This window comes from Rutidosis leptorrhynchoides, unplaced genomic scaffold, assembly GCF_046630445.1.
Source record: "Rutidosis leptorrhynchoides isolate AG116_Rl617_1_P2 unplaced genomic scaffold, CSIRO_AGI_Rlap_v1 contig523, whole genome shotgun sequence".
NCBI lineage: Eukaryota > Viridiplantae > Streptophyta > Magnoliopsida > Asterales > Asteraceae > Rutidosis > Rutidosis leptorrhynchoides.
The window spans coordinates 32868-56425 of NW_027266750.1; the positions used below are offsets into that span (position 1 = coordinate 32868).

General features: G+C 39.1%; 3 protein-coding genes and 1 pseudogene across 3 annotated transcripts; 1 reads left to right on the forward strand and 3 right to left on the reverse strand.

Moving 5' to 3' along the window:
• Positions 1-140: 140 nt before the first annotated feature.
• LOC139884242 (uncharacterized) lies at positions 141-3851 on the forward strand. The gene is made up of 6 exons (XM_071868303.1): positions 141-244; positions 553-650; positions 828-2429; positions 2802-2873; positions 3392-3483; positions 3729-3851. Exons 1-6 carry the CDS (start codon positions 141-143, stop codon positions 3849-3851), a joined length of 2091 nt encoding a protein of 696 aa, XP_071724404.1.
• An 877-nt stretch (positions 3852-4728) lies between these two features.
• On the reverse strand, positions 4729-6641 carry LOC139884243 (uncharacterized). Its single transcript, XM_071868304.1, has 5 exons — positions 6505-6641; positions 6262-6403; positions 5808-5861; positions 5032-5697; positions 4729-4911 (listed from the first exon to the last, which is right to left on the reverse strand). The coding sequence occupies exons 1-5, from the start codon at positions 6639-6641 to the stop codon at positions 4729-4731; spliced, it is 1182 nt and encodes a 393-aa protein (XP_071724405.1).
• A 3331-nt stretch (positions 6642-9972) lies between these two features.
• On the reverse strand, positions 9973-20649 carry LOC139884244 (GRAS family protein RAD1-like; annotated as a pseudogene).
• Positions 20650-22158: 1509 nt separating this feature from the next.
• Positions 22159-23265, reverse strand: LOC139884245 (uncharacterized mitochondrial protein AtMg00810-like). The gene is made up of 2 exons (XM_071868305.1): positions 22382-23265; positions 22159-22300 (listed from the first exon to the last, which is right to left on the reverse strand). The coding sequence occupies exons 1-2, from the start codon at positions 23263-23265 to the stop codon at positions 22159-22161; spliced, it is 1026 nt and encodes a 341-aa protein (XP_071724406.1).
• Between the last annotated feature and the right edge of the window lie 293 nt (positions 23266-23558).

The window sequence follows — 23558 nt, forward strand, 5'->3', positions numbered from 1 at the left end:
GGCTTTTAAAAAGATTGACAAGCTTGAAAAAGTAGTCATCCATCCCCTCCTTATCACGATCTTTAGAGCAGTAAGTCCTCATGGTTTGAATTACCACGGCCTCAAGCCTTGTAGAGCTGTCTACTGACATTATAATATCGATGGTTTTCCCAAATTCTAATTTCAAGCATGCAAGTCTCGGAGTTGAAACTATTAGCCGTCTTCCTGCCTTTTCATTTTCCCAGGAAAGAGATGACAATTTCAAGTTCGCTAGTTGAGGACTAGATATTATAAAATCGCCAAAGCAATTGAATAGACATTTTCTTAATTCCAAATTCTCCAAGCTCGCGAAGCTTGAGAAAATATTGACTGGAAGATTGCTGTTGCCCTCCCAGCAGGCATCAAATATAATGTAGTGGAGACTAAGAGACTTCAAAGAAGGGAAATGTAAAGGCGTTGATGCAATCCGAAGGCCATGCTTAGATATATACAAATCACCGTAACAATTCGCACTACAATCTATTAATTCTAGATTCTCTAAGCTCACACATTTCGACCTATTGCCTATTTCAGTAAGGCCTTGTCTCCTACAACATTGGCCAAATCTGCATATGAGAAAGAATTGATGGCGCTCGTGCTAGCTGTACAACATTGGCGGCCATATCTCATCGGTACTAAGTTTGTGATTCGGACTGATCATCATAGCCTCAAACATATAATCCACCAGAAGATAGCCACTCAGTCCCAACAAAATCGGGTAGCAAAACTTTTGGGGCATGATTTTGAAATTTGCTACAAACCAGGAAAATCCAATAAGGTTGCGGATGCTCTTTCTCGTTAATTTGAAGATGCCGACTTGCACGCTTTAAGCTGCCCTTTTTGGCTTGATTGGTCTGTTGTTGATGCCGAGAATAATAAGGACCCTTACTTGAGTCAAATTATTACTGATTTGAAGCAGGATGCCGCTTCGCACCAGCAGTTTTCGTTGGTACAAGGCCGTTTGTTTTTTAAAGGCAGATTGGTCCTTTCGTCTAGCTCGTCCTGGATTCCCAAGTTGCTGGCAGAATTTCACTCCACACCCATTTCTGGGCATTCGGGGGTGTATTCGGGGGTCCTTTCGTCTAGCTCGTCCTGGATTCCCAAGTTGCTGGCAGAATTTCACTCCACACCCATTGCTGGGCATTCGGGGGTGTATCGAACGTACTGTAGGCTTGCTGCCAATTTATATTGGACAGGCATGGTAAAGGCAGTGAAAGAATTTGTAGCGGCTTGCAAGGTATGCCAGACAGTGAAATATGAAGCTCAGCGCCCTGCAGGTTTACTCAGCCCCTTGCCTATTCCATCTCAAATTTGGGAGGACATATCAATGGATTTCATCACTAGTCTTCCGAAGTCCCGTGGCTTTGATTGTATTTTCGTGGTGGTGGATAGACTCTCTAAATACGGACACTTTGTGGCGCTGAAACATCCTTATACAGTTCGCTCAGTGGCTGATTCCTTTGTTCAAGACATTGTTCGTCTTCATGGCATACCACGATCCATTGTCAGTGATCGAGACCCAGTGTTTATGAGTAATTTTTGGCAGGAGATTTTCCGTTCTCAAGGCACTCAGCTGAGGATGAGTTCAGCCTATCATCCAGAGACAGACGGCCAGACAGAAGTCGTTAACCGTACCCTTGAATCGTATATTCGATGTTTTGCTTCCGAACAGCCTCGCAGTTGGTCTCGTTGGTTGGCTTGGGCTGAATACTGGTATAACACTTCATACCATGATTCTGCTGGCAGTACCCCGTTCCAGGCAGTTTATGGGCGGCCTCCCCCAACTTTAATACTGTTCTTGCCTGGTGAAATTCGTGTTACAGCTGTAGAAGCAAACCTCTTGGATCGTGATGAAATCCTCTGTCAGTTACGGTTTAACCTTCAGCGAGCCCAGCAAAGGATGGTCAAGACCGCAAACATGAAGCGTCGTGATGTTCAGTTTGAGGTGGGCGATGATGTATTCCTCAAACTTCGTCAGCATCGGCAGAATTCAGCGGCCACCAGAGTTCATCCGAAGCTCGCTGCCCGGTATTTTGGCCCATTTCGCATCCTCCAGCGTGTCGGAACAGTGGCATATAAGTTGGAGTTACCTCCCTCGAGCAAAATACATCCTGTCTTCCATGTCTCGCAACTCAAACGCATGATTGGTAACCATCCTGTGATCACAGATTTACCTGCAGACTTGGAGGTATCTGATGCTGTTTCTTTTGAACCGGACAGAGTATTGGCTCACAGAGAAATTATTCGAAACGACTCCCCAGTCTCTCAAGTGCTTGTCCAATGGGTTGGCAGACCTGCCGACGAAGCTGTGTGGCTGGATACTTCGGATGTGGCTGATCAGTTTCCTCATTTCCACCTTGGGGACAAGGTCGTTCTTCCAGCGGCCGGCAATGTTACGGAAAGTAGCACCAGTAAGGAAATAATATCATCTACTGATTCTAATTCTTTGCATAGACCTCTGTTGGTTTATAACTGAAGAAATAAGGGAAAGTCAGCAGCAGGAAATCAGGACTAATTATGTATTGAGAATCATGGCGATTAATATATAATGAACAGGGTAGAGTTGTATAGGATCATCTTGTCTTGATTATTGTAATTCGGCTTGGCTGGGACAAGTACTATAGTACTTGTAGTGTCTCTTTTCTTTCCTGTTTTTCTGATCCTGTAAACCCTGTTTCATATATTAATAAAACTACTCTTCTCGCCATTTACTCTCTATCAATAGAGGCAATACAAGTGTGCCACTCACTTAAGACTAATGTTTTATTACTATTGGCTAATAGAAAAGCAGGATACTGGACTAAATGACAAAAGACCAGGAAAAACATTATTGGATTACTGGTATTTATTTGACAGTAAATACTAAAACCAGTAAATCTTTGAAATTGTAACTTTGATGAGCAATTTTCACTTCTAGCCAATGGAAATCTAATGCAGCTTCATAGACATAATCAATACGCCATTCAAGACTTATTTGTACCAAGAAATCATCCATTTGTCCAAGAAAACTGAAAATCACCATTTGAGCTCAAAATGCCTTCAACAGTGGTCATAAAAATGCTTTTCTCACCTCTGCTGCTTAGAAGTTGAATTCAGCCATGCAAACACTTCATAAACATTACATATGACATGATTGCAGCATCCATTAACAATTTTTCAGCAAAAAACCAGAAAAAGCCATTTGAGTTCTTCAAAGTGCCAAAAACAACAACCTGGGTGATCAGATTCTTCATATGACCTTTTCTCTGCATTTTTCTTGCATAGAAATGTTTGGAATCCTATTTTACAGCTTTCGTTCAAGTTTGAGTCCATTCCGACTTACCATTAAAAAGATAGCAGTTTTGGTCCCTGCACTTCTTTTTCTGCGCTGCAGGTCTTCAAACAGAATTTTCTGCAGATTTCTCTGTTTCAGGGGTAATGCAGATCGGTTTGAGCCCTTCCAACAGGTCTATGTTGCTTCCCAAGGTGTCATCAAGCTTCATAAACATCATTCCACATCCCTTCTTCACCAATGTCACTTGTTTCAAGCATTTCTTAATCTTCAAGCAAGCTTTCTTCAACATGTATATAAGCAATAACTTGATGAATTCCTTGATCGCAGAATTCTTGGAACAATATCCAAACCAACAGTTTGAAAAACGCTTCAAGAAGGGAAATAGGACACTAGAACTCCAAACAGTTTTTTGCTACCTGTGAATCAATAAGGGCAGTGGAGTATGATTGTAGAGTTTGAGGATCAAATTATTAATTTTTTTGAAGATGGAGGAGACACCGGAAGGAGAACTAAAAAGTTGCTGCAGCTCAACTGTGATGAATGTGATTCTCTGGAGTGATCAGTTTGAGACTTTCAATCCAGGACAAGAATATATAAGCTCAAACATTCATCACAGTTATTGTTTTTCAATTATGCCGATATCTGCCCAATTAGAGCATTTTCTCCTACTCAAACAGCTAGTGTTTTCTAGTGAATAAGTGAGTTATCCAGCTTATAGCTATGCTGCATTGGAATTTTACCTATGAGATTTTTAGTTATTTTGAAGATTTACACATTTTTTTTTTTTTTTTCCCATTTTGTGCTGGAACTGAACTCTCTTAAGCTTTTGGCAAGTTCAAGTTGGTATTTTGGGCTCGAGGATATGATTACTTTTTCAAGAGTCATCTTCCAAAAAATAAATTTGCCCTCCGATGCCTTACTCAGGATTTTCAAGCCTGCAAATGATATTATTGAAGCCTTGAGTCAAGTTTTAGTCTTTTTAGGGAATAGCTAGCAGGCACGAGTTTTTCCAGACAGAAATTGATTTCGAGCGATGAGCATTTTCTCAAAGAAACAAAAAAGGATTCTCATGTTGGATTTCATATCTGGTGGATGATGATCTGCCACTTGCGAATAAACTAAATCATCACAGTTTAGTTGTCCTGACATTTCTCAAAGAAACAAAAAAGGATTCACATCTTGAATTTAAAAAAAAAAAAAAAGAAAGAAAGAAACAACCTAAGAGATAAGCTTCATTGCCCAAACACATTCAAGAAAGAGAATGCTTTGGAAGTACATAAACATTAAAGTGCACGACTTGGAACAATTCTAGCTAGAGTTCACTTCTGTAAAAAAGCAGGACATTTGCAAGAAAAAAGTAAATCATTTCGAAAATTAACGCAACAATCTTTCCAAAAAGAGACCTTGAAAATCAAAATCAGCTAAGCAATCCCTTGCTATGCAAATTCAATATCGATCGACTTCAAGTAAGGAGAGCCACTGTGAAAATACCTACAGACTTCAATTGGGATCTCCAAACTCTTGACTTGCTCAGTTCTCTTTACTTGCACTTTTAGAACTTCCAGATTATCAAAGGGACAAACTTCATTTTCTAACATATGCCTAAACTCGGATAGAACCTGTAGAAATGGATATTACAAGTAAAACAATGTGTAAGCAACATAAATTGAGGTAGAAACATATATACATATAAGAATTTCAGATAAATTAGAAACTAGCTGTATGTGTATACGACTTACCTTGATTGTGTCAGATGCAAGTCGAAGCATTTTTGCATTGCTTAGTTCTTTGAAAAGATTGACAATTGTAGTCAAAGATTCTGACTGTATGCTTTTCTTTGTCAAGACAATATTTACATTCTGAAGGCTTCCTGATTTGTTAACAACTACATCCAGGTTCGGAGGAGGAAACGACTGTGCTGGTATTAACTTGAAAGAAGTAAGTTGTGGTGCAGAAACAATAATCTTCAACCTTACATCTGTCCTTGAACTAGAAGGATGTGACACTGATACGTTTGACAGTTTCAAGTTTGCTAGATGATGACCAGATAAAACAAAATCCTCATACAATTGAAAATAACAGTCGCTGATTTCGAGATTCTGTAGATTCTCAAAGCATGAGAACAAATCAATGGGAACATTTGCATGACTGTCCATGTCGTCATCCAATATCTGCTGGTCAAAATGAATTTCATGAAGTATGGACGTCTTCAAGGAAGGGAAATTTGAAGACGTTGATGGATTTTGAAGGCCACTGTTTAATATTATAAGCCCGCTGATATTTGGCTGTGAACAATAACGTAACTCAAGATGCTCTAAACTGCATCCACAGCCTAGTAAAGAGATGAAGAGAGGATTATACTGCTCCTCATCTTGACAAGAATCAGCATGTTCCAAGGTCAAAGTCTAAATAGAAGGTAGGTTAACAATAGGTGAATAAATGTAAGCATTGTCTATCTTGAGAGTGAGAATAGATTTACTAGTTATGAGTGGGTCAGAAAGGTAATAAGTTGAACCAGAAAAACAAACTTCAACATGTTCAACGTTGCGAGAGACAACGTGTTGACTACCTGAACTGCAATAGGATATACATACTGCTTTATCACAGTATTTAGCACAAGGGCCGCCAAATTTTGAAATTGGACAGGGATCAAAGCATATACAGTAGTTAAAAAATTAAGCTGTGGACGGTGGGAGCGTTATGGGCTGATATGAAGAGAAAATTATAAATGTATTTAAAAAAAAAACAACCTAAACATTTTAATAGGAAGGGAGGGGAAGGTGAACATGGGTGGTATTACCGGAAACAAGGTTTCCGGGGAGAAAAGTTTAATTAGTAAAATCGGGATTGAAGTTTCCGGTCTTAATGTAAAACCGGTAATACCAATTCCGGTTTAAGATAAAACCGGAATTGACATTACCGGTTTTACATTAAGACCAGAAACTTCAATCCCGGTTTTAGTGTAAGACCGGAAACTTCAATCCCGGTTTTAATGTAAAACCGGCAACCACAATCCCGGTTAAAGCTTGATCTTGGCCCGGAAACAACGTTTTCGGTCCGCCTCTTCTATGTTCACCTTCCGTCCTAAAAGACTGTATAAGTAGCGCACCCCTGATATGAATCGACCGATGAAATTTTCGAAACAGGATGTATCGTGAAATGATGCAGAGTAGACATTCAAAGAAGGAAGAAATGTCCATAGGTTTTCAAACCTTTTCGACTGAACAGTAGTCTGGACTGCGAGTTTAATGTCGGCATAGCCGAGAATGTGAAGGAGAATGGCATCTGGTAAGTTGCTCATCTTGTCCACCACATCATCACACTGTGAAGAAGCCTTTTTCATACTCATGCTTCTGAGGAAAATGAGAAAATAAAATGGAGTAAGAATTTAAAAATGAGATTAGTAGAAGTGTGTAATCATGAAGACCGAAAATGCTTTGGGAGAGAGAGAGACAACACCGTCTTTTAGTTCTTCAGCCCTAAACAAGTGTTATTGAGAGATTTCCGGCGGTACCAGAAAAATTGAGGACAATCTGGTATTCAGTACGGTCAAGAGACGGTCTACGTCTACGGTGCCGTTATGATATTTTTATGTTAAATTATTTAACGAGGAACAGTTTACGAGTCCGAGAATATTTGATAATTTAAAATTAATATTTATAAAATAATATTTTTATTTAAATTATTTAATTATAATATTAAAATTAATATTTGATGTTATTTTTTTAATTATAATATTAATAATCATAAAAATTAAATATTAATATTTATGAATTATTTTAATCATTTAATAAATATTTTATTTTATATATTTTAAAAGTTAAATAAATTAATTCGCGAATAATAACGAATATATTTGAATTTAGTATTTTAAGATTCATTTATAAATGAATATAATTCGATTCAATTCGTTTATAAACGAATACTCATTAAACGAGCGAACATTTAAACTGTTCGTTTGTGCATTACTGGTCTCGAGTACAGAATGAAATCTTAAGTGAAGAATGATCTTTTTTCTATAAGTGAAGCTAGAAAAGTGGACCATAAGTGGTGATTGTCGGTTTTCAGTGAGTAATATTTTTCTAAAAAATGATATAAAAATCATCTCTTCGAAAAAATTAAAATATAAATAAATCATCAAATTGTGAAGTTTCATCTTATAATAAAATAGAAAAAGGTCGGTGCCAATGACTTTTCGCTTTTGTCAAAAAAGATTCCTCTCCGATCTTCATCTTGAAGAAAAGATAAAGATGCTACATTATATATAGCGGTTACATTTTAATTTTTTACACATATCAATATCATCAAATTTAATATAAATTTTTTTTTTATTTTATAAATTTTTTTTTAATTAAATTATTAATTATATATGGCGTAAAATTAATAAAATAATAAAAATATAAAAATTACATTGATATTTTTAAAACGTCAATTATTAAAAAATAAAACAAAACATTAAAAATATTATCTATTTGGACAGAAGTATAATATAAAAAACCAAAACGGAAAACACGTTCGTTTTTATGGGAATAATTACATGACAGATCCTTTAGTTACCTCAAAAATTCACATCTGATCCTTTAAAGTATCTAATATACATACGACTCCATATATTATTGATCCATTTAACATATAGAGTCCAACTTGCCTCGAGCAGACTCAAAATCAAAGGATGCCAAGTCTACAAATTTCAATGATATGTACTCGATATTTGATGGATTAATAGTTGAGTGACATTAACAAACTCACATAAAGGACCTATGTGCATTTTTAGGATACTTTAAGGGCTCCCATATAAATTTAGAGCTTAAAAGCGCAGCTCTTTCTAACTTTATGAGGAATTCTCTGTTTCTTAATAAGAGGATCTTCTTCTTCGTTTAGTTTGTTCGTCTGTCAAATCTAATCGGCGTTGCTTTGAATCTCCTAAAACCATATCTACGTTCCCTTTCAGGTAATTAAACACTCATGTTTTGTAAGATTTATTGCTTTATAATGTTGGGGTCGCAGCAAAATTGCTTATTTGTTTTCTAATTCCAGTTCATTCAACTTAAACAGAAACATCTTTGTGCCTCTGATCTATGTTTGAACTTCATGGATGTGTTTTTGACGATTGAATCAAACTTAACTATGGAAAGTTTAGTTTTTTTGTATTGTTTAAGATCCAGAACTGATCAATCTGCAAATAATCAGTGCTTCATGTGTGTTTTGACAATTTGATATTCCATTTATGATTCAAGCTTAATTACAATTTTGAAATATACTAAATTATGCATTGTTGACTTGATTATAGTGTTTAGGCAAAGATGAAGGTTCTTTGTAGCTATGGTGGTAAGATCCTTCCACGACCAAGTGATGGAAATCTCAGGTACGTTGGAGGTCAGACACGAATTGTCTCTATAAGAGAGGACATTTCTTTTCAGGAGCTTAAGAAGAAAACACTAACAATATATGGTGAAAGCCATTTGATCAAATATAAGCTTCCTGGCGCCGAGGATCTCGACGCCTTGGTCTCGGTAACCTGTGATGAAGATATACAGAATATGATGGAGGAGGGTAATGAACTTATTAGCATAGAAGGATCACAAAACAAGCTTAGGATGTTTTTATTCCCGGACACTGATTTTTTGGAAGAAACACATTTTGTTGTTGGAAGAAACATGGACGGTTTCACTGCTAATTCTGAGATGCAATATGTTGTTGCTGTCAATGGCATTGGCTTTGGATCCACAAAAGCTTCAATCTTGTATGATTTGGCTTCAGCACCATCTACCTACCAATCCTTTCAGTCATATGATGGATATGTGCAAGAGTACTGATGGAAGTAGCTATCCTGCTGCCGTCTCGTTCTCAGATGATTCCAGTCGCTTACGAGTAATGTCACTAATAAATGTTTTTAAGTCTCCAGATCTTTCCACCATTTTTTCATGGAAAGGCTGTTAATTTCATCTGTGTGCTTTGAAGATAGGTGTATTTCCATCAGTGAATAAGAGAGCTTCCATGGGTTTTTTTTCAAGTGGAAGATTTCTCTTAAACTGGTTTGTTTGGAAACTGATGTATTTTGTTTTTCTAATCTCACAATCAGTTATGTCACGATATGTAATACTAAAATGCATTACGAACTTGCTATTTTTCTTTAATGCATGGTTATGAATTTGGTTTGAATTTGGTGTAAAGCTATACAAGTACTGAAATACAGCAAGCATTTGATTTTCTGGATTTCCAAATAAAAATGGTACACTAGTAGCATTTATTTTTCCTTTCTCTGAAGATTCAGTGAAGTAAAATCTGATTTTGCTAAGTAGAGTTAGTTTGATTGTATAGAGCTGGTCATTTGCAGCTTTAGTTGGTCTGGATTTTATCAAGTTTGTCCAATTTTGATTTGAAATCAGCTCACCTCCACTAACTTGATGAAAGTCTTAAACCAAAAAGGGCAAACCCCCCTAAGGCTCCCTTGTTTTGGGGGAGTATGTCGTAGTACGCAGCCTTCCCCTCCCAATTGCAAAGAGGCTGTTTCCGTGAAACGAACCCGTGACCTCTAGGCCACAAAGGAGCAACCTTAACCGGTTGCGCCAAGACTCGCCCTCTAAACCAGCAGACAAAAAAGATTTGCTTAAATGAATTCATCATTACCAAAAGATGAACCTTAATATATTGTGATAGCAAAATCACATGAAAAAGAATTAACTACTCAAAGTTAAGCATTGTCGACTAATCATAATAGGCCTCCCCTCCATCCAAGAAGAAGACAACCTTTCTCACTGGAAAGAGTATATCCATTGCATCCCGACAACATCATCCTAGCATGACTCGTATACTTCAAAGGCGCCTCATGGAATCCAGCTCGACCAAGTTGTCTCCTCCATTGATCCACCCTTTCATGTCTCTCAATCCTATCCGACACCTATAGTGCAACAATGTTCATTATCTCTTCCGCATAGTAGTATCTCTGTATCTTCATCCTCTCTGGACTATTCCTAGAAAGACTTATCTCTAAAGAATCGAAAATGGTAGAATAGTAATGGAGAGATTCAAGAAACCTCCCCAGAAAGAAGGACCATTATGGTTTGCATCTTGCTCGATCACCGTTATAACGGTAGGATTCAGCTTCTTGATTGCTTGGAGGATTGGTTTAACAAATCCTTTCATGTACTTATGCAAATGTTGAAATTTAGAGATGGAAGACACAATAATTGAGAGAAAGATAGCTTGTTAATGATTTCAACTTATTTTTACATTGCTTTCTTGTTCTATTTATAATACATTTGTAGAACTAATGAAAATTTAAAAGGGAATTAGTACAAAAATTGTCTAGTCTAAACCCATGCTTCCACCATGTGATTGTAATCAAACCATGCTTAAAATGACTTGAGTTGTTGAAGATGTATTTGTGGAAGCATAATCTAATCATGCCCATGCTTGTGTAAGAAGAAGATGCCTTTAACTTGCAGGTGAAGCAATAGCTGAAGAAGAAGAAAAATGTGACTTGTGCTGCAAGTCATCTCTGCTGTGCAAGTTGAGTTGCTGTGCTAAATTGGGCTGAGCGGAAGGAGACGAAGCCCAGCAAGCAACACTAAGCCCAACAACACGAAGCCAGAATTTCAACACCCCCCTCAAGCCGGAATGTATGGAGGTCCATCAGTCCGAGCTTGGATCGAATGAAATGATGGGTTTCGATTGAATTTTGGTGAAACTTCTACACATGGAACGATTGCCAGTTTTTGACAACCTTTTCAAACACCAGAATTGTAGATAGTGAAGGATGAAGGCAATGCAAGCCAAGTAACAACAATTGCAATTCAGGATACCGATTGAACTGGACAAGGATCAACTTCACTCCTTTCGGGTGCCACATATTTCCATGCTCATATGATCATCGCCAAGCAGGATTAGCTTCGACTGGGGAAGAGTGAGCACCATCTCCAGCTCCTTCTTCACCTCCTCGAAGGGCTAAAAAATGACACCGGTCAATGGCTTGTTGTTTGCTGCCTTAACAACCAGACTTTGTCCAAATCCAGTTGTCGTTGCAGCCAAGAAACTCAAATTAGATGGTGGAGAAGAAACAGAGGAGCCTTGTCAACGCCGCCATTGAAAGGCGTCGCAAGAGAGAAAGCTAGTTGCGACTTGAGAAGCATGGTGGTTCTGTGCAAAGGTTGCAACTTGAAGGCCTGGAGTAGCAAACAAGGTCGTTTAAGCAGCTTGGAGAAAATATTCTCTCTCTGCGGCAAACTATCGAACACCTTGAGTGCATAATTAACTTTTACACTTTCCTTTAGCAATTGAACAACCTAATTCCCAGCAGTTTCCAAACCGAGAGAGAGAGGAGTGACATCCAACAGCAAAAAAAACTTGCACCTTCTCATTACCTTCACCGTTCAAGATGGCAGCCTGAACAGCAGCACCGTAGGTAACGGCCTCATATGGATTAATGCTCTTGGGTTGCCACTGATATCCTTCTTGTTCTTTCTCTTGAATTCCTGGACGAAATGGTTCTGTTGTCGAAATCCTCACCACCAAGATGGGTGTCTCCGGCTGTCACCTTAACTTCGAAGATGCTCTCTTCAATAGTAAGAAGGGAGACATCGAAAATTCCACCCCCAAGATCGAAGATCAAGACATTTTTCTCGCCAACACTGGTTGCTTTCTTGTCAAGACCATAGGCAATGGTTGCTGCTATGGGCTTATTGATGAGACGAAGGACGTTGGGAATCGTTGAAGTAAGCAGGACCTGTGACGACAACATTCTTCACTATTGAACCAAGGTAGTCACAAAATAACTTATATTTGGATACTTGAGCTTATCATAATGACAAGAGTTAACCCCATAATTTTTCAAAGTTTCGAAATGGTCCCTGGCTTGTCAATGAACCAGAAACTCGAACTTGGAGTTCTCTGGGTTGTTAGAACCAAAAACAAAACACATGTGATTATATTATCGAGTACGATGGTGATGAGACTCGATCATAATGAAGTCTTTATGTCTTTGGATGATTTGGAAGATGAATAAGGCAAATTTAAGCCTTAACATTTCTTGATAACAAGAATGATATGAGAGGATAGAATCTCCACAAGAATGAAATGAGTGATGGAGAGGATTAAATCTCCGAATGAAATCAACTCTCCAAAGGAGTTGATTAACATGAAAAGGAAACTGAAATTTCCTGATTTGAATTGAGATTTTTGACATTTTGAGATGCCAAAAATACTTTGAATGAACCTAATGTTCATGAGTTGAAAAGGAAAATAAATTTCTTTGGTTGAATTGACACTTTTGAAAATGCTAATGTTATGAAATCTTCAATTCTGAAACATGGCTATTTTCTTGACATTAAAACCAAAAAATAAACCATGATTGAAGACCAAATGATTTGATGTGTGTTGGAGTAGATCATTTCAAGGAGCTTGAGATCATTGAAGCTCGGGTTGCAGCTGGGAAGAAAGAAAAGAAGAAACTGAAGCACACTGATAGCTTCCAGCAAAAGCAACCAAACTTGAAGAAGAAGAAGCCAACTGAAACTAATCCCGTTTTTGACAATTCAATCGTGGAAAGCTTCTACAAGATGCTGGTAGAGTTTTCAAAGAAGAATGAAGCAAAACTGTGCACGGGAAGGTTGAACAGTCTTGAAAAGAAGTGTTTCTGCAGAAAGGACGAAACAGCACATCGCCAAAAATAGAAGGACTTGGCTGTACCTGCTGGAAACGTTGGGGACTCAGAAGATGTTTCAGGAAGTCTTTCGACGGAATTCATTACAGACAATCTGCGGACCGGCCGGAGCAAAGTCGGAGGTCGTGGCATATACCAAAATGCTCAGGAAGGTGTCGCCTACAACATCTCTTCGAGCAATTGACTCGCAATTCTCTGAATCGAAAAGCCCCAATTCGGTTAGGGTTCTATCTTAATTTTCAGTCTAAGTTGTTAATTTCTGCAGTATTCAATAAATTAGCGTGATGGGTAGCTTCGTCTTGATGAAACGAAGAAGTGCATATGTTCAATTTGGTCTGGGATGATCTAGAAGTCGTAATGTGTGCTCGAGTTGTTCACTGAAGAACTGAAATTGGGCGTTTCCGATTTGAGGCATGGCAATTGAATTCATTGACAGAAAAATGATGAGAATACTCCATTGAAGGTGATTGAAGGTTTACATTGAAGTTCTAAAGCAATTGTGAAATGGGTCTGTAGCTAAGAGAAAGCTTGGCCGTCAAGTAAACGGCGAAATTCAAATTCTATTGTTGTTTTCTTCAAAGTTAAAATTCAGTTAAGTTGTTAGTAGTAGTTAGATGAAGTTTAGAAGAAGATTCAGCCATGATTAAGCTCAGAACAAAAGTCAAGCCGAAAGTCAACAAAAATGGAGTTTTTGTCGCAAGGAAGAAGATGAAGTTCAGATTGCGTTTTTACTGTTTTACAGTGCTACCCTACTCGAAGACGCGTTAATGACTGAGTCTAGAGTTAAAATACAGTTGTGATAGGAAAAGAGGAATGAAATCGTGTGGGAGAATACGCCTTTTAGTTTTCACTTTACTGTTAATGGTTTATGGTTTACCAAAAAATCCAGGCTGTAATTTGCTTTACTTTTCAATTAGAGACGTCGAGCGTGTTTGACTCTATATATAGGATCTTTCTGTTATTTGGAAAACAAGTTAGATGAGCGATCAATACAAGATATTAGAAATCAGAATTGAAATCACCATTTTTCTTCTTTTTACAGTTTCAAAAGCTTGGTTGCATTGGTGAGAGAAACCATAGATTTCCAGTAACTCAAATTAGTTTTCTAGGACCCAAAAAATTTAGATACCAACGTTAAGCCTTAGAGTTAAGTTTAGCATCAAATCGTTTCACAAATGGATATGATTACAATTCTATTTTAGTGTTTAGTTTTCTTAATTATCGTCTTCTTCATTTCGTTTTCTGGGTTGTGTTAGCTTCAACTCCAGTTCCTGTGTTGCTCTTCTTGTGCGCATAGCTTTATTTTAGTTTTTGTTTCTTCTCTTCCTGTGCTAACGGTTTCAGGAAGATTCCAACAGTGGCATCAAGAGCTTTGGGTAAAATCAGGGACCTGTAAGCATGAATATCGATCTCTCAGGTAATAATCCTGGGGTCTTTAAATTTACTGGTGAAGACTATGATTTGTGGTCTGTAATGGCTGGTGATGTTTTAGATGGAAAAGGATGGACGGATGTAGTGATAGGAGGAGTTGAGAGTCTGCCTGCTGGGGTTAGAATGGAGGATCTAGGCGAGGATGATAGGAGGAGAAGAGAACAGATGTTAGAAAAAGATAAGAAAGCCAAGGCATGGCTGAGAAGTGCTGTAGAGATGTCTGTGCTGAGAAAAATTATAGGCTGTGTTAGTGCCAAGGAGATATGGGACTTGATAAAACTTGAATATGAAGGAAGTGTACTGACTAGAAAAATCAGGGGGAAGAAAATTGAAAAGATGTTTAGAGAGTTTAAAATAAAAGATGAGGAATCTGTAGCAGAAGCTAGGTCTAGGTATATGGAGATTTTGCAAAAGATGAAAACATATAGTGTTGCAGTTAGTAAGGAGGAACAGGTAGAAAAATTGCTTGAGGACATACCACTGAGATTTGAGGCAACAGTAGCACCATTAAACAGGGAGTTTCAAAAGGACCCTGACTCAGTTAATCTAGAAGAGGTATTTGTTGCCCTGGAAATCCATGAGAATAGATATGGTGTCAGAAAAGAAAAGGAGGAAGTAGTGGCTGCTTTTAGAGGAGAAAGGTTTAGGCATCAGCAGATCCCACCATTGATGATTCCACAAAATCAGTTTCTGGAAGGTGGGGAAACAGGTACAGGCAACACACAGCCTGGAAACCAAGCTCAGGTGCAGACAGTTAACTCACAGGGCAATACAGGACATCATATGTATCAGCCACTGCCTCAGCAACACTACATGCCTCAGAATCAGCAAGTCCAGAATCAGGCTTATCAGGTCACACCTTATATGCAGAATTCATAGTTTCACAATCATCAGCAAGGAATGCCTCAGAATCAGTCTTATCAGCAAGGAGTTCAGCCCCGGAGATCAAGAAACAATGGTGGAAGGAGCTTTAATAACCAGGGAGCAAGAAATCCAACTTGGGGTAACTTTCCTATGTGTAAATACTATAATAGGAACAATCATCCTGAGGCAGGCTGTTACTGGCATGAGGCAGCAATTTGCAGCTATTGCAGGAAGAAAGGGCATGTTGACATCATGTGTTACAGCAAGTGGTGTGATGATCAACAAAATCAAATGAGCAGAGGATATGGAAAGAAACCTCCTGTGCATCCTATGCTGAGGCAGAAAAGCAACAGTCATCAGCATCCAAGCCAGAATGCAAACTTCACCCCCTTGGGAGTTTCTCAGAATCAATCTGCAATACAACAACAATATCAGGCAAACTATGCCTCTGGATCAATGAATTCACAGACAAATCAGTGGCAGGCACCTGTAAACCACTTGTCATATCATTCTGCACAGCCTGTTTTGAATTACAATCAAATGCCTCAGATCACTTATCATCAGCAGAATCAGCTCAGTCCTAGATCTGCTTCAGTTGCTGTTTCAACACAGTCCAACAATTCTCATTCAGTGAGTTCACCAGTGCAGAATCTCAACAGTCCACAGTCAGGACAGTGTCCTGTTAACACAGGAGGAGTAGAGGAAAGTGCTTTCACAGTTGAGGTATGTTCTGCTGTTAGAAATGTTGAAAAAGATAATGTATGGATTGTAGATAGTGGATGTTCCAATCACATGACTAGGAATGCTGAAGTATTTGTTGAAAAGTCTAGTGGAAGTATAGATGTTGTTGTTAGGTTTGGTAATGGTGAAACTGTAGCTGTTGAGGGAAAAGGAGTTGTAGAATTGGAGACAAAATCTGGAAAGTCAGTATTGGAAGATGTGTATTTTATACCTGAGTTGGATCAAAATTTGATTAGTATAGGGCAGCTTCTAGAGAAGAAATATGTTGTTTACTTTGAGGATGAGGAGTGCCTGATTTTTAATGAGGAGAAGATGTTAGTACACATAATTCCACAGGTGAACAGAATGTTCAACCTGAGAATGAAAGATGTTGAGGGAGCATTCTACACTGCAACTTTGTCAGAGACAACAAAACTATGGCATATGAGGCTTGGTCATTCAAACTTAGACAACATAATTGCAATGCAGAGAAAGGAAGTGGTGAAAGGATTGCCAAAGCTGTGTGCAAAATTGAAATATGTGTGTGAGCCCTGTGCTAAGAGTAAGAGTCACAGGTCAAGTTTCCCTTCAAGTCAGTGGAAAACAACTGAGAAGCTGCAATTGGTGCACACTGATGTTTGTGGGCCTATAGAAGTACAGTCAATGAAATCGTGTGGGAGAATACCACTTTTAGTTTTCACTTTACTGTTAATGGTTTCTGGTTTACCAAAAAATCCAGGCTGTAATTTGCTTTACTTTTTCAATTAGAGACGTCGAGCGTGTTCGACTCTATATATAGGATCTTTCTGTTATTTGGAAAACAAGTTAGATGAGCGATCAATACAAGATATTAGAAATCAGAAATTGAAATCACCATTTTTCTTCTTTTTACAGTTTCAAAAGCTTGGTTGCATTGGTGAGAGAAACCATAGATTTTCAGTAACTCAAATTAGTTTTCTAGAACCCAAACAATTTAGATACCAACGTTAAGCCTTATAGTTAAGTTTAGCATCAAATCGTTTCACAAATGGATATGATTACAATTCTGTTTTAGTGTTTAGTTTTCTTAATCTTCGTCTTCTTCATTTCGTTTTCTGGGTTGTGTTAGCTTCAACTCCAGTTCTTGTGTTGCTCTTCCTGTGCGCACAGCTTTATTCTAGTTTTTGTTTCTTCTCTTCCTGTTCTAACGGTTTCAGGAAGATTCCAACAATGTGAAGCCATCATAAAGACAATACAGAATTTGAGTGATGTTGAAATCAACTCTAACTTTGAGGCTTCATACCTCATGAACCAAGCCGAATTAGGTAAAGGTTATAAGTGATAAAATGAAGATATGTAAGTTAGGAGTCGATTGAAAGTGATTTGAGTATTTTTGAACTTATTTTGTATTTGATATGGATTTTTGACTAAAACTGGACAGTGAGAGGCAGTAGTGAAAACAGGATTCACTACTGCATGTTTGATGATTTTTTACTCATTCCATGGATGAAATTTGAGGTTACCATGAACATGAAAGTTGAATATTGATGTGTCTAGTTTATAGAAAAAATTATAGAGAATCAAAAACAAGTCGATATACCTCAAAAAATGATGATTTCCAGAAACTCACCGGACTGGTTCAGCTCAGTAGAAGATGCTGGACAAATGAGTGAATTGTGAAGAGATGAGAGATCCTATGGATCTGATTTTTGGATATGTTGTAGGAGACTCATAGATAAAACAAAATCAATTTGAATCACCAAAGTTGATGAAGTGATGAATTAGTTATGAATTTTTGAAATTCGGATTTGAGTTTGAGTGGGTTGAAATCATTAACAAGAAAAATTCTCTCTTGTGGCTCTAGATACCATGTTGAAATTTAGAGATGGAAGAAAATAATTGAGAGAAAGATAGCTTTTTAATGATTTCAACTTATTTTTACATTGCTTTCTTGTTCTATTTATAATACAATTTGTAGAACTAATGAAAATTTAAAAGGGAATTAGTACAAAAATTGTTTAGTCTAAACCCATGCTTCCACCATGTGATTGTAATCAAACCATGCTTAGAATGACTTGAGTTGTTGAAGATGTATTTGTGGAAGCATAATCTAATCATGCCCATGCTTGTGTAAGAATAAGATGCCTTTAACTTGCAGGAGAAGCAACAGCTGAAGAAGAAGAAAACTGTGACTTGTGCTGCAAGTCATCTCTGCTGTGCAAGTTGAGTTGCTGTGCTAAATTGGGCTGAGCGGAAGGAGATGAAGCCCAGCAAGAAACACTAAGCCCAGCAACACGAAACCCAAAATTTCAACAGGATTCAGCTTCTTGATTGCTTGGAGGATTTGTTTAACAAATCCTTTCACGTACTTATGCAAATGTGTTATGCTATATTGAAACTTAAACTCTCTACGTTTCTTAGTTTCAGATTCTCCTTTGTCACTAGAATCGGCATAATTGGTTCTGATATCAAACTAAGTATAATCTGGATTCCGAGTGAATCGAACTCCTCCATTAAGAGTATCATGCTTGCTTAAAGCTCCGGCAGAGGATGTCGATCGTCGGTTCATCCCGTGATTCGTAGTTTTTTCGGAGCGCCTTCCGACCTGGAAGCTAGAATTCTGATCAAATAATGGGTATTGGAAAGTATGCTCCATTCCAAGATCAATTATGTGTATTATTGAGTCATTCCCTTGTCGAGCTTGAATTATAGCTTCATTTGCTGTCAAGTATCCGAATTTGAAATAAGTTGTTTGATGTAGGATTTGAAATGCATCATTCTTCTGCTCCATTGAAACTGATAAGACATCAGTACTTTTATTTCCATTCTGCAGAATTGATAGTCTGGATTTGAGTCCTGTCGCGAAACAATAAGATACTCAGCAATATGAAACTCGATGCAACGAGTCGCCCAAAGGAGCTGCTGAAGTCCAAATCTGACTCAGCATTGACTCGGCTTGCTGGAAATCGTGGTAGGCAACATCTTCTGCACAAGCCAACAATAAATGTGAAGGGTATACTGACTGTAACAACAGGTTAAAACAGCTGTGCTAACAGCGACACGTTAACACAGTAAAGTAAAACACAGTGCATAAAGTAAATAACACACGATATGTTTACGCAGTTTGGTTTCCCTACATCTGCGGGGCTTAGCCCAGAGGTAAAACGGTATTCCACTATTCTTGTAACAACAGGACAGTACACGGGTTACAACTCGCTCGTCTATAACCTACTTCCTATTTTACTAAGTGTACTCTTCGCTCAACCTCACACAGCCTAGACAAGCACAGTCTAGGACTTACACAATATGCCTTACCAAAACGGGTAAGGACTTCTTGCAACCCTTTTTCAGATTGCAAGTGCCACTAAGATAATGCACTGAAAAGACAACTCTCTAAAGTTTGAATGTGCTCTTTTTAATCGCAAACAAGAAGGTGAAAAGTGTCTCCCGGTTTGACACTTCGTCTTCCTTTTATACTGCTGCAAACCGTGAAGAATTAAATCAGGATCTTCCTATTTAATTCGGCAATCACCTTGATACAAAATCCCTACTGAATTAGAGATTGATACTCTGTAGAATCCTTTTGCCAGTTGACTTTCCTTTGATTGACACTTTCCTTTTCCAACAAGGAAACTAAGTATCAAATCAAATCACCACCATATCCGGATTGAATCAACCAGGATTCAACAGTTACTAGTTTCCCAAACTGACTTGTACTGTAGAATCAAATCATATCTTCTGAAGTAAATGAGGTTTGACGAAAATTGCCAACTCATAGAAACTGCCGCAGACCTGTGTAAGCACAATTCTAGACACAGGTTAGTAACACAGGCAGTTTGCAGCAACAATCTCCCCCTTTGGCATTTTTGGCAAAAACCTCCGTGATCCTCCATACAACCTTCAATAGCTTAACTCCCCCTGCGAGTAAGCATGCACAGCGGAAACACCAAGAGACGAAAGTAACAAGTCTCTAGAAACTAGTAAAAGTGCAAAATAGTCGACTTGTGCTAACACACCGCATGAGACACAGGATCGACTTGCACATCTAACGTGTGCCTCTCAAATGATGTAGAGAACGGTCATATATATATCTCCCCCTTTTTGTCAAGAAATTGCCAAAGATATGTGAATAAGACCGATCATCATAGAAGCAATAAAGTCAGGCAAACGTTATTACAGACCCAAAAAAAAAATTGTCTGTCATAGAAACCGGTGTTCACAGCATGCCAGACACACCAGAAGAGACTCCCCTTGAGTCTTAGCGACGAGCCACCTGAGCCTCCAACATCCTCCGATGTTTCTGAAGGCGATATTCCTCCTTCCTCAGGAACTTGATCGTTGCCTGTGCAACGGCTAATGCTTCAGGAGTAAGGGGCTCGGCTGCATCCATCGGAGCTGCTTGATCTTCATCGTCGTTTCCAGCAACATCGTCAACCCTGTCTCCCTGAGTTAGCTTAGAAGACAGCCTGAAGCTCTCCGGTTGGGTGAACTCTTCATCTTCTGCAACCTCAAGTCCTTGGTTGACCAGCAGCGAGAAGATGGTGGCAGGATAGACATAGTTGCCAAATTTTTGAGTTTGGCCAGCAAACACCACAATCCGCTCATAGGCCAATTTGTCAAAATCGAAAGCAATCCTGGTGCCTACTTTGAACAACAACAACCCCAGTTTCTGACTTACCGTGTTGGTATGCATGCACGACATCTAGTTGGCTTTGGCCACTTTGTGGAGCGCAGAGTAGAAGGCAGTCAACTCGGATGGCTTGAGGATAGAGTTACCTGCATTCCAGGTGTGCTTTCGACCCCCTGTGAGCTCAACAGCGATGAGATCATAATTCTCAGGGCAGTCTTCCTCAGGATTCCAGCAATGGAGCACTTCAGCCAGCAGAGAGGGAGTAAGAGAATATAGTTTACCTCTTACATATACCTTCTGAAAGTGAGGAGAGTCAGGCTGGTCCACCTCCTTAGGCATGTTGCAGTAGAACTCATGAACTACTTTCTCAACATACTGAGAATTTCGAGTGGCACTCACCCACAACTGTTCCTCAACAAGGAGTTCTCGCAGATTGAACTCCGCGGCCTGGTCGTTCTCAAGGACCCTCTCAGCAATGAATTTCTTACTGCAGGCATATGGCCAGTGATCTCTTGCAGCAGAATTGACGAAGGAACTCACAAACACTGGTTCTTCTGCCTCCTGTATCCTCGATGAAGAACCGGATACTTGCTTGGACGATTGTCTGGACTTCTTCTTCTTCTTCTTCTTAGATTCCCTTTCTCCTGTGACCACAGAAATGTCAGCAGCAGATCTTGTCATAGGACGTTTCCTTTTCACACTCCTCCTAGTGCGAACAGGAGATTCTGTTGTAGATTCAGGCACTGTGGCCACACGTTCTTCTTCAGCAACACGAGAGTCAGTTGGGATCTCCCCCTCAGCTTCTGCCTGATTCGTGACAGGCTCCCCCTCAGATGGAGTAGCTTCCTCAGTCGTCTTCTCCTCACAGCGAGGGATTTCAGTTTCGACACCATCCTCAGTGGTAGCAGGATGTGTAGGCACACCATCATCAGGATGACCCTCAACATTGATCGGGTTCTCAGTAGTCTCCTTAGAGATAAAACCCTCTGAGTGAACAGGCATAGAATTCCCAGACAGATCATGGTCTTCCGACCTTTTGGATTCCTCTAACTCAGTAATACCAGTAATTACAGATCTCCTACCGGAAGAGGGATGAGATTTACTCATTGGAAATAGGGATGAACGATGATGGCGATTTCTGGATTCTTCACTACCATGTCGCCTTCACTGTTGTCGTCGGAGTAGTAGTGTGAAACATCCTCAGTCATCCAGTTAAAAAGGAACATCCTACGTGGCGGTGAGGGTGAGGAATCTGACGACGAGAGCACAATTGGACGTGATGATGATGACTGTGCCCTTGTCATTCTGGGAGGAAGGCGAGCCGAGCGTCGGACACCTTGTTGTCTGCCGCCCCTGGTTCTTGCCATTATTGTCGAGAAGAAAATTAGGGTTAGGGAGATTTCGAGAAGAAGAAGGGATTTTGGGCAGAGTACAATAGGGAAGTTGCAGAGATTATGTTTTGCTTTAACTCTGTAACTTTCCAATTTTGTGAAATACAAATTTGCGTGGGAAGATCTTCTGCTACGCAAGACAGACAACACAGCCTTCATGGGCTGATTATACTGACAGGCCCAATTTCCTTCATGCAACTCCCTTTAAAGAACCATCAGGCCCAGTTTTTCTTTGTTTAGTCCTTGGCCCATTCCTTTCTTTCTCTTGCTCCCGATGAGCTTTAACAAGAAGCCCAGCAAAAAACCTTTCTTCCTGTAGAGCACAATACACTCTACAAATATATATATATTTTTTATTTTATGTAAGGAAAAATATAAGATGGTATTTACAACGAGGAAACACTTATCTTAACTTTCGCGACATGGTGCCAAGTCCAAGAGCTCCTCTCAAGAACTCAAAGCGAGTTGCATCTAGACTTTTTGTGAAAATATCTGCCAATTGCTTTTCTGTTGAGACATACTCCACGGTCACTTTCTTTCCTTCTACGAGTTCTCTTATAAAGTGATGACGAACTTGGATGTGTTTCGTTTTAGAGTGTTGCACAGAATTCTTTGAAATGCTTATTGCACTGGTGTTGTCACAGTAGATTGTCAACACACCTTGCTCCAAGCCATATTCTTTCATCATTTGCTTCATCCACAGTAATTGAGCACAACAGCTGCTGGCTGAAATGTATTCTGCTTCTGCCGTGGATAGAGACACAGAGTTCTGTTTCTTGCTAAACCAAGACACTAGATTGCTTCCTAAGTAGAAACAACCCCCTGATGTGCTTCTCCGGTCATCCACACACCCTGCCATATCAGCATCACTATAACAGGCTAACACTATATTTGTATCTTTTGAATACCCAAGCCCCAAACCTGTGGTTCCAGAAACATATCGCACGATTCTTTTTACTGCTTTAACATGTGATTCTTTGGGATTGGTTTGGTACCGAGCACAAATGCCTACACTGTGACTCAAGTCAGGTCTGCTAGCACACAGGTATAACAAACTTCCAATCATGCTTCTATAAAGTGTTGGATCGGCATCTTCCCCTTCAATGTCCTTGGATAAATGTTCATTTGTTCCCATAGGTGTTCTCATGGGTTTTGAAGACTCTAACCCAAATTTCTTTACCAGATTTTTGGCATATTTTTCTTGAGTGATGGAAGTGCCTTCTTTGCCTTGCTTGATCTGAAAACCCAAGAAGTAGTTTAGCTCACCTACCATGCTCATCTCGAATTCACTTGTCATACTGTGCACGAACTATTTCCTTTCCTTTTCACTGGTTGAACCAAAAATGATATCATCAACATATATCTGGGCTATGGTTAGATCTCTCTCTGTAGTTTTGAGGAATAGTGTTTTATCAACTCCTCCTCTTCGATAGCCCTGTTGGCACAGGTATACCGATAATCGTTCATACCACGCTCGTGGGGCCTGTTTGAGACCATATAGCGCCTTGGTCAGTTTGTACACATGATCTGGGTAGGCCAGATCTGTAAAGCCCTTTGGCTGCTCAATATAGACTTCTTCATTCAAGTACC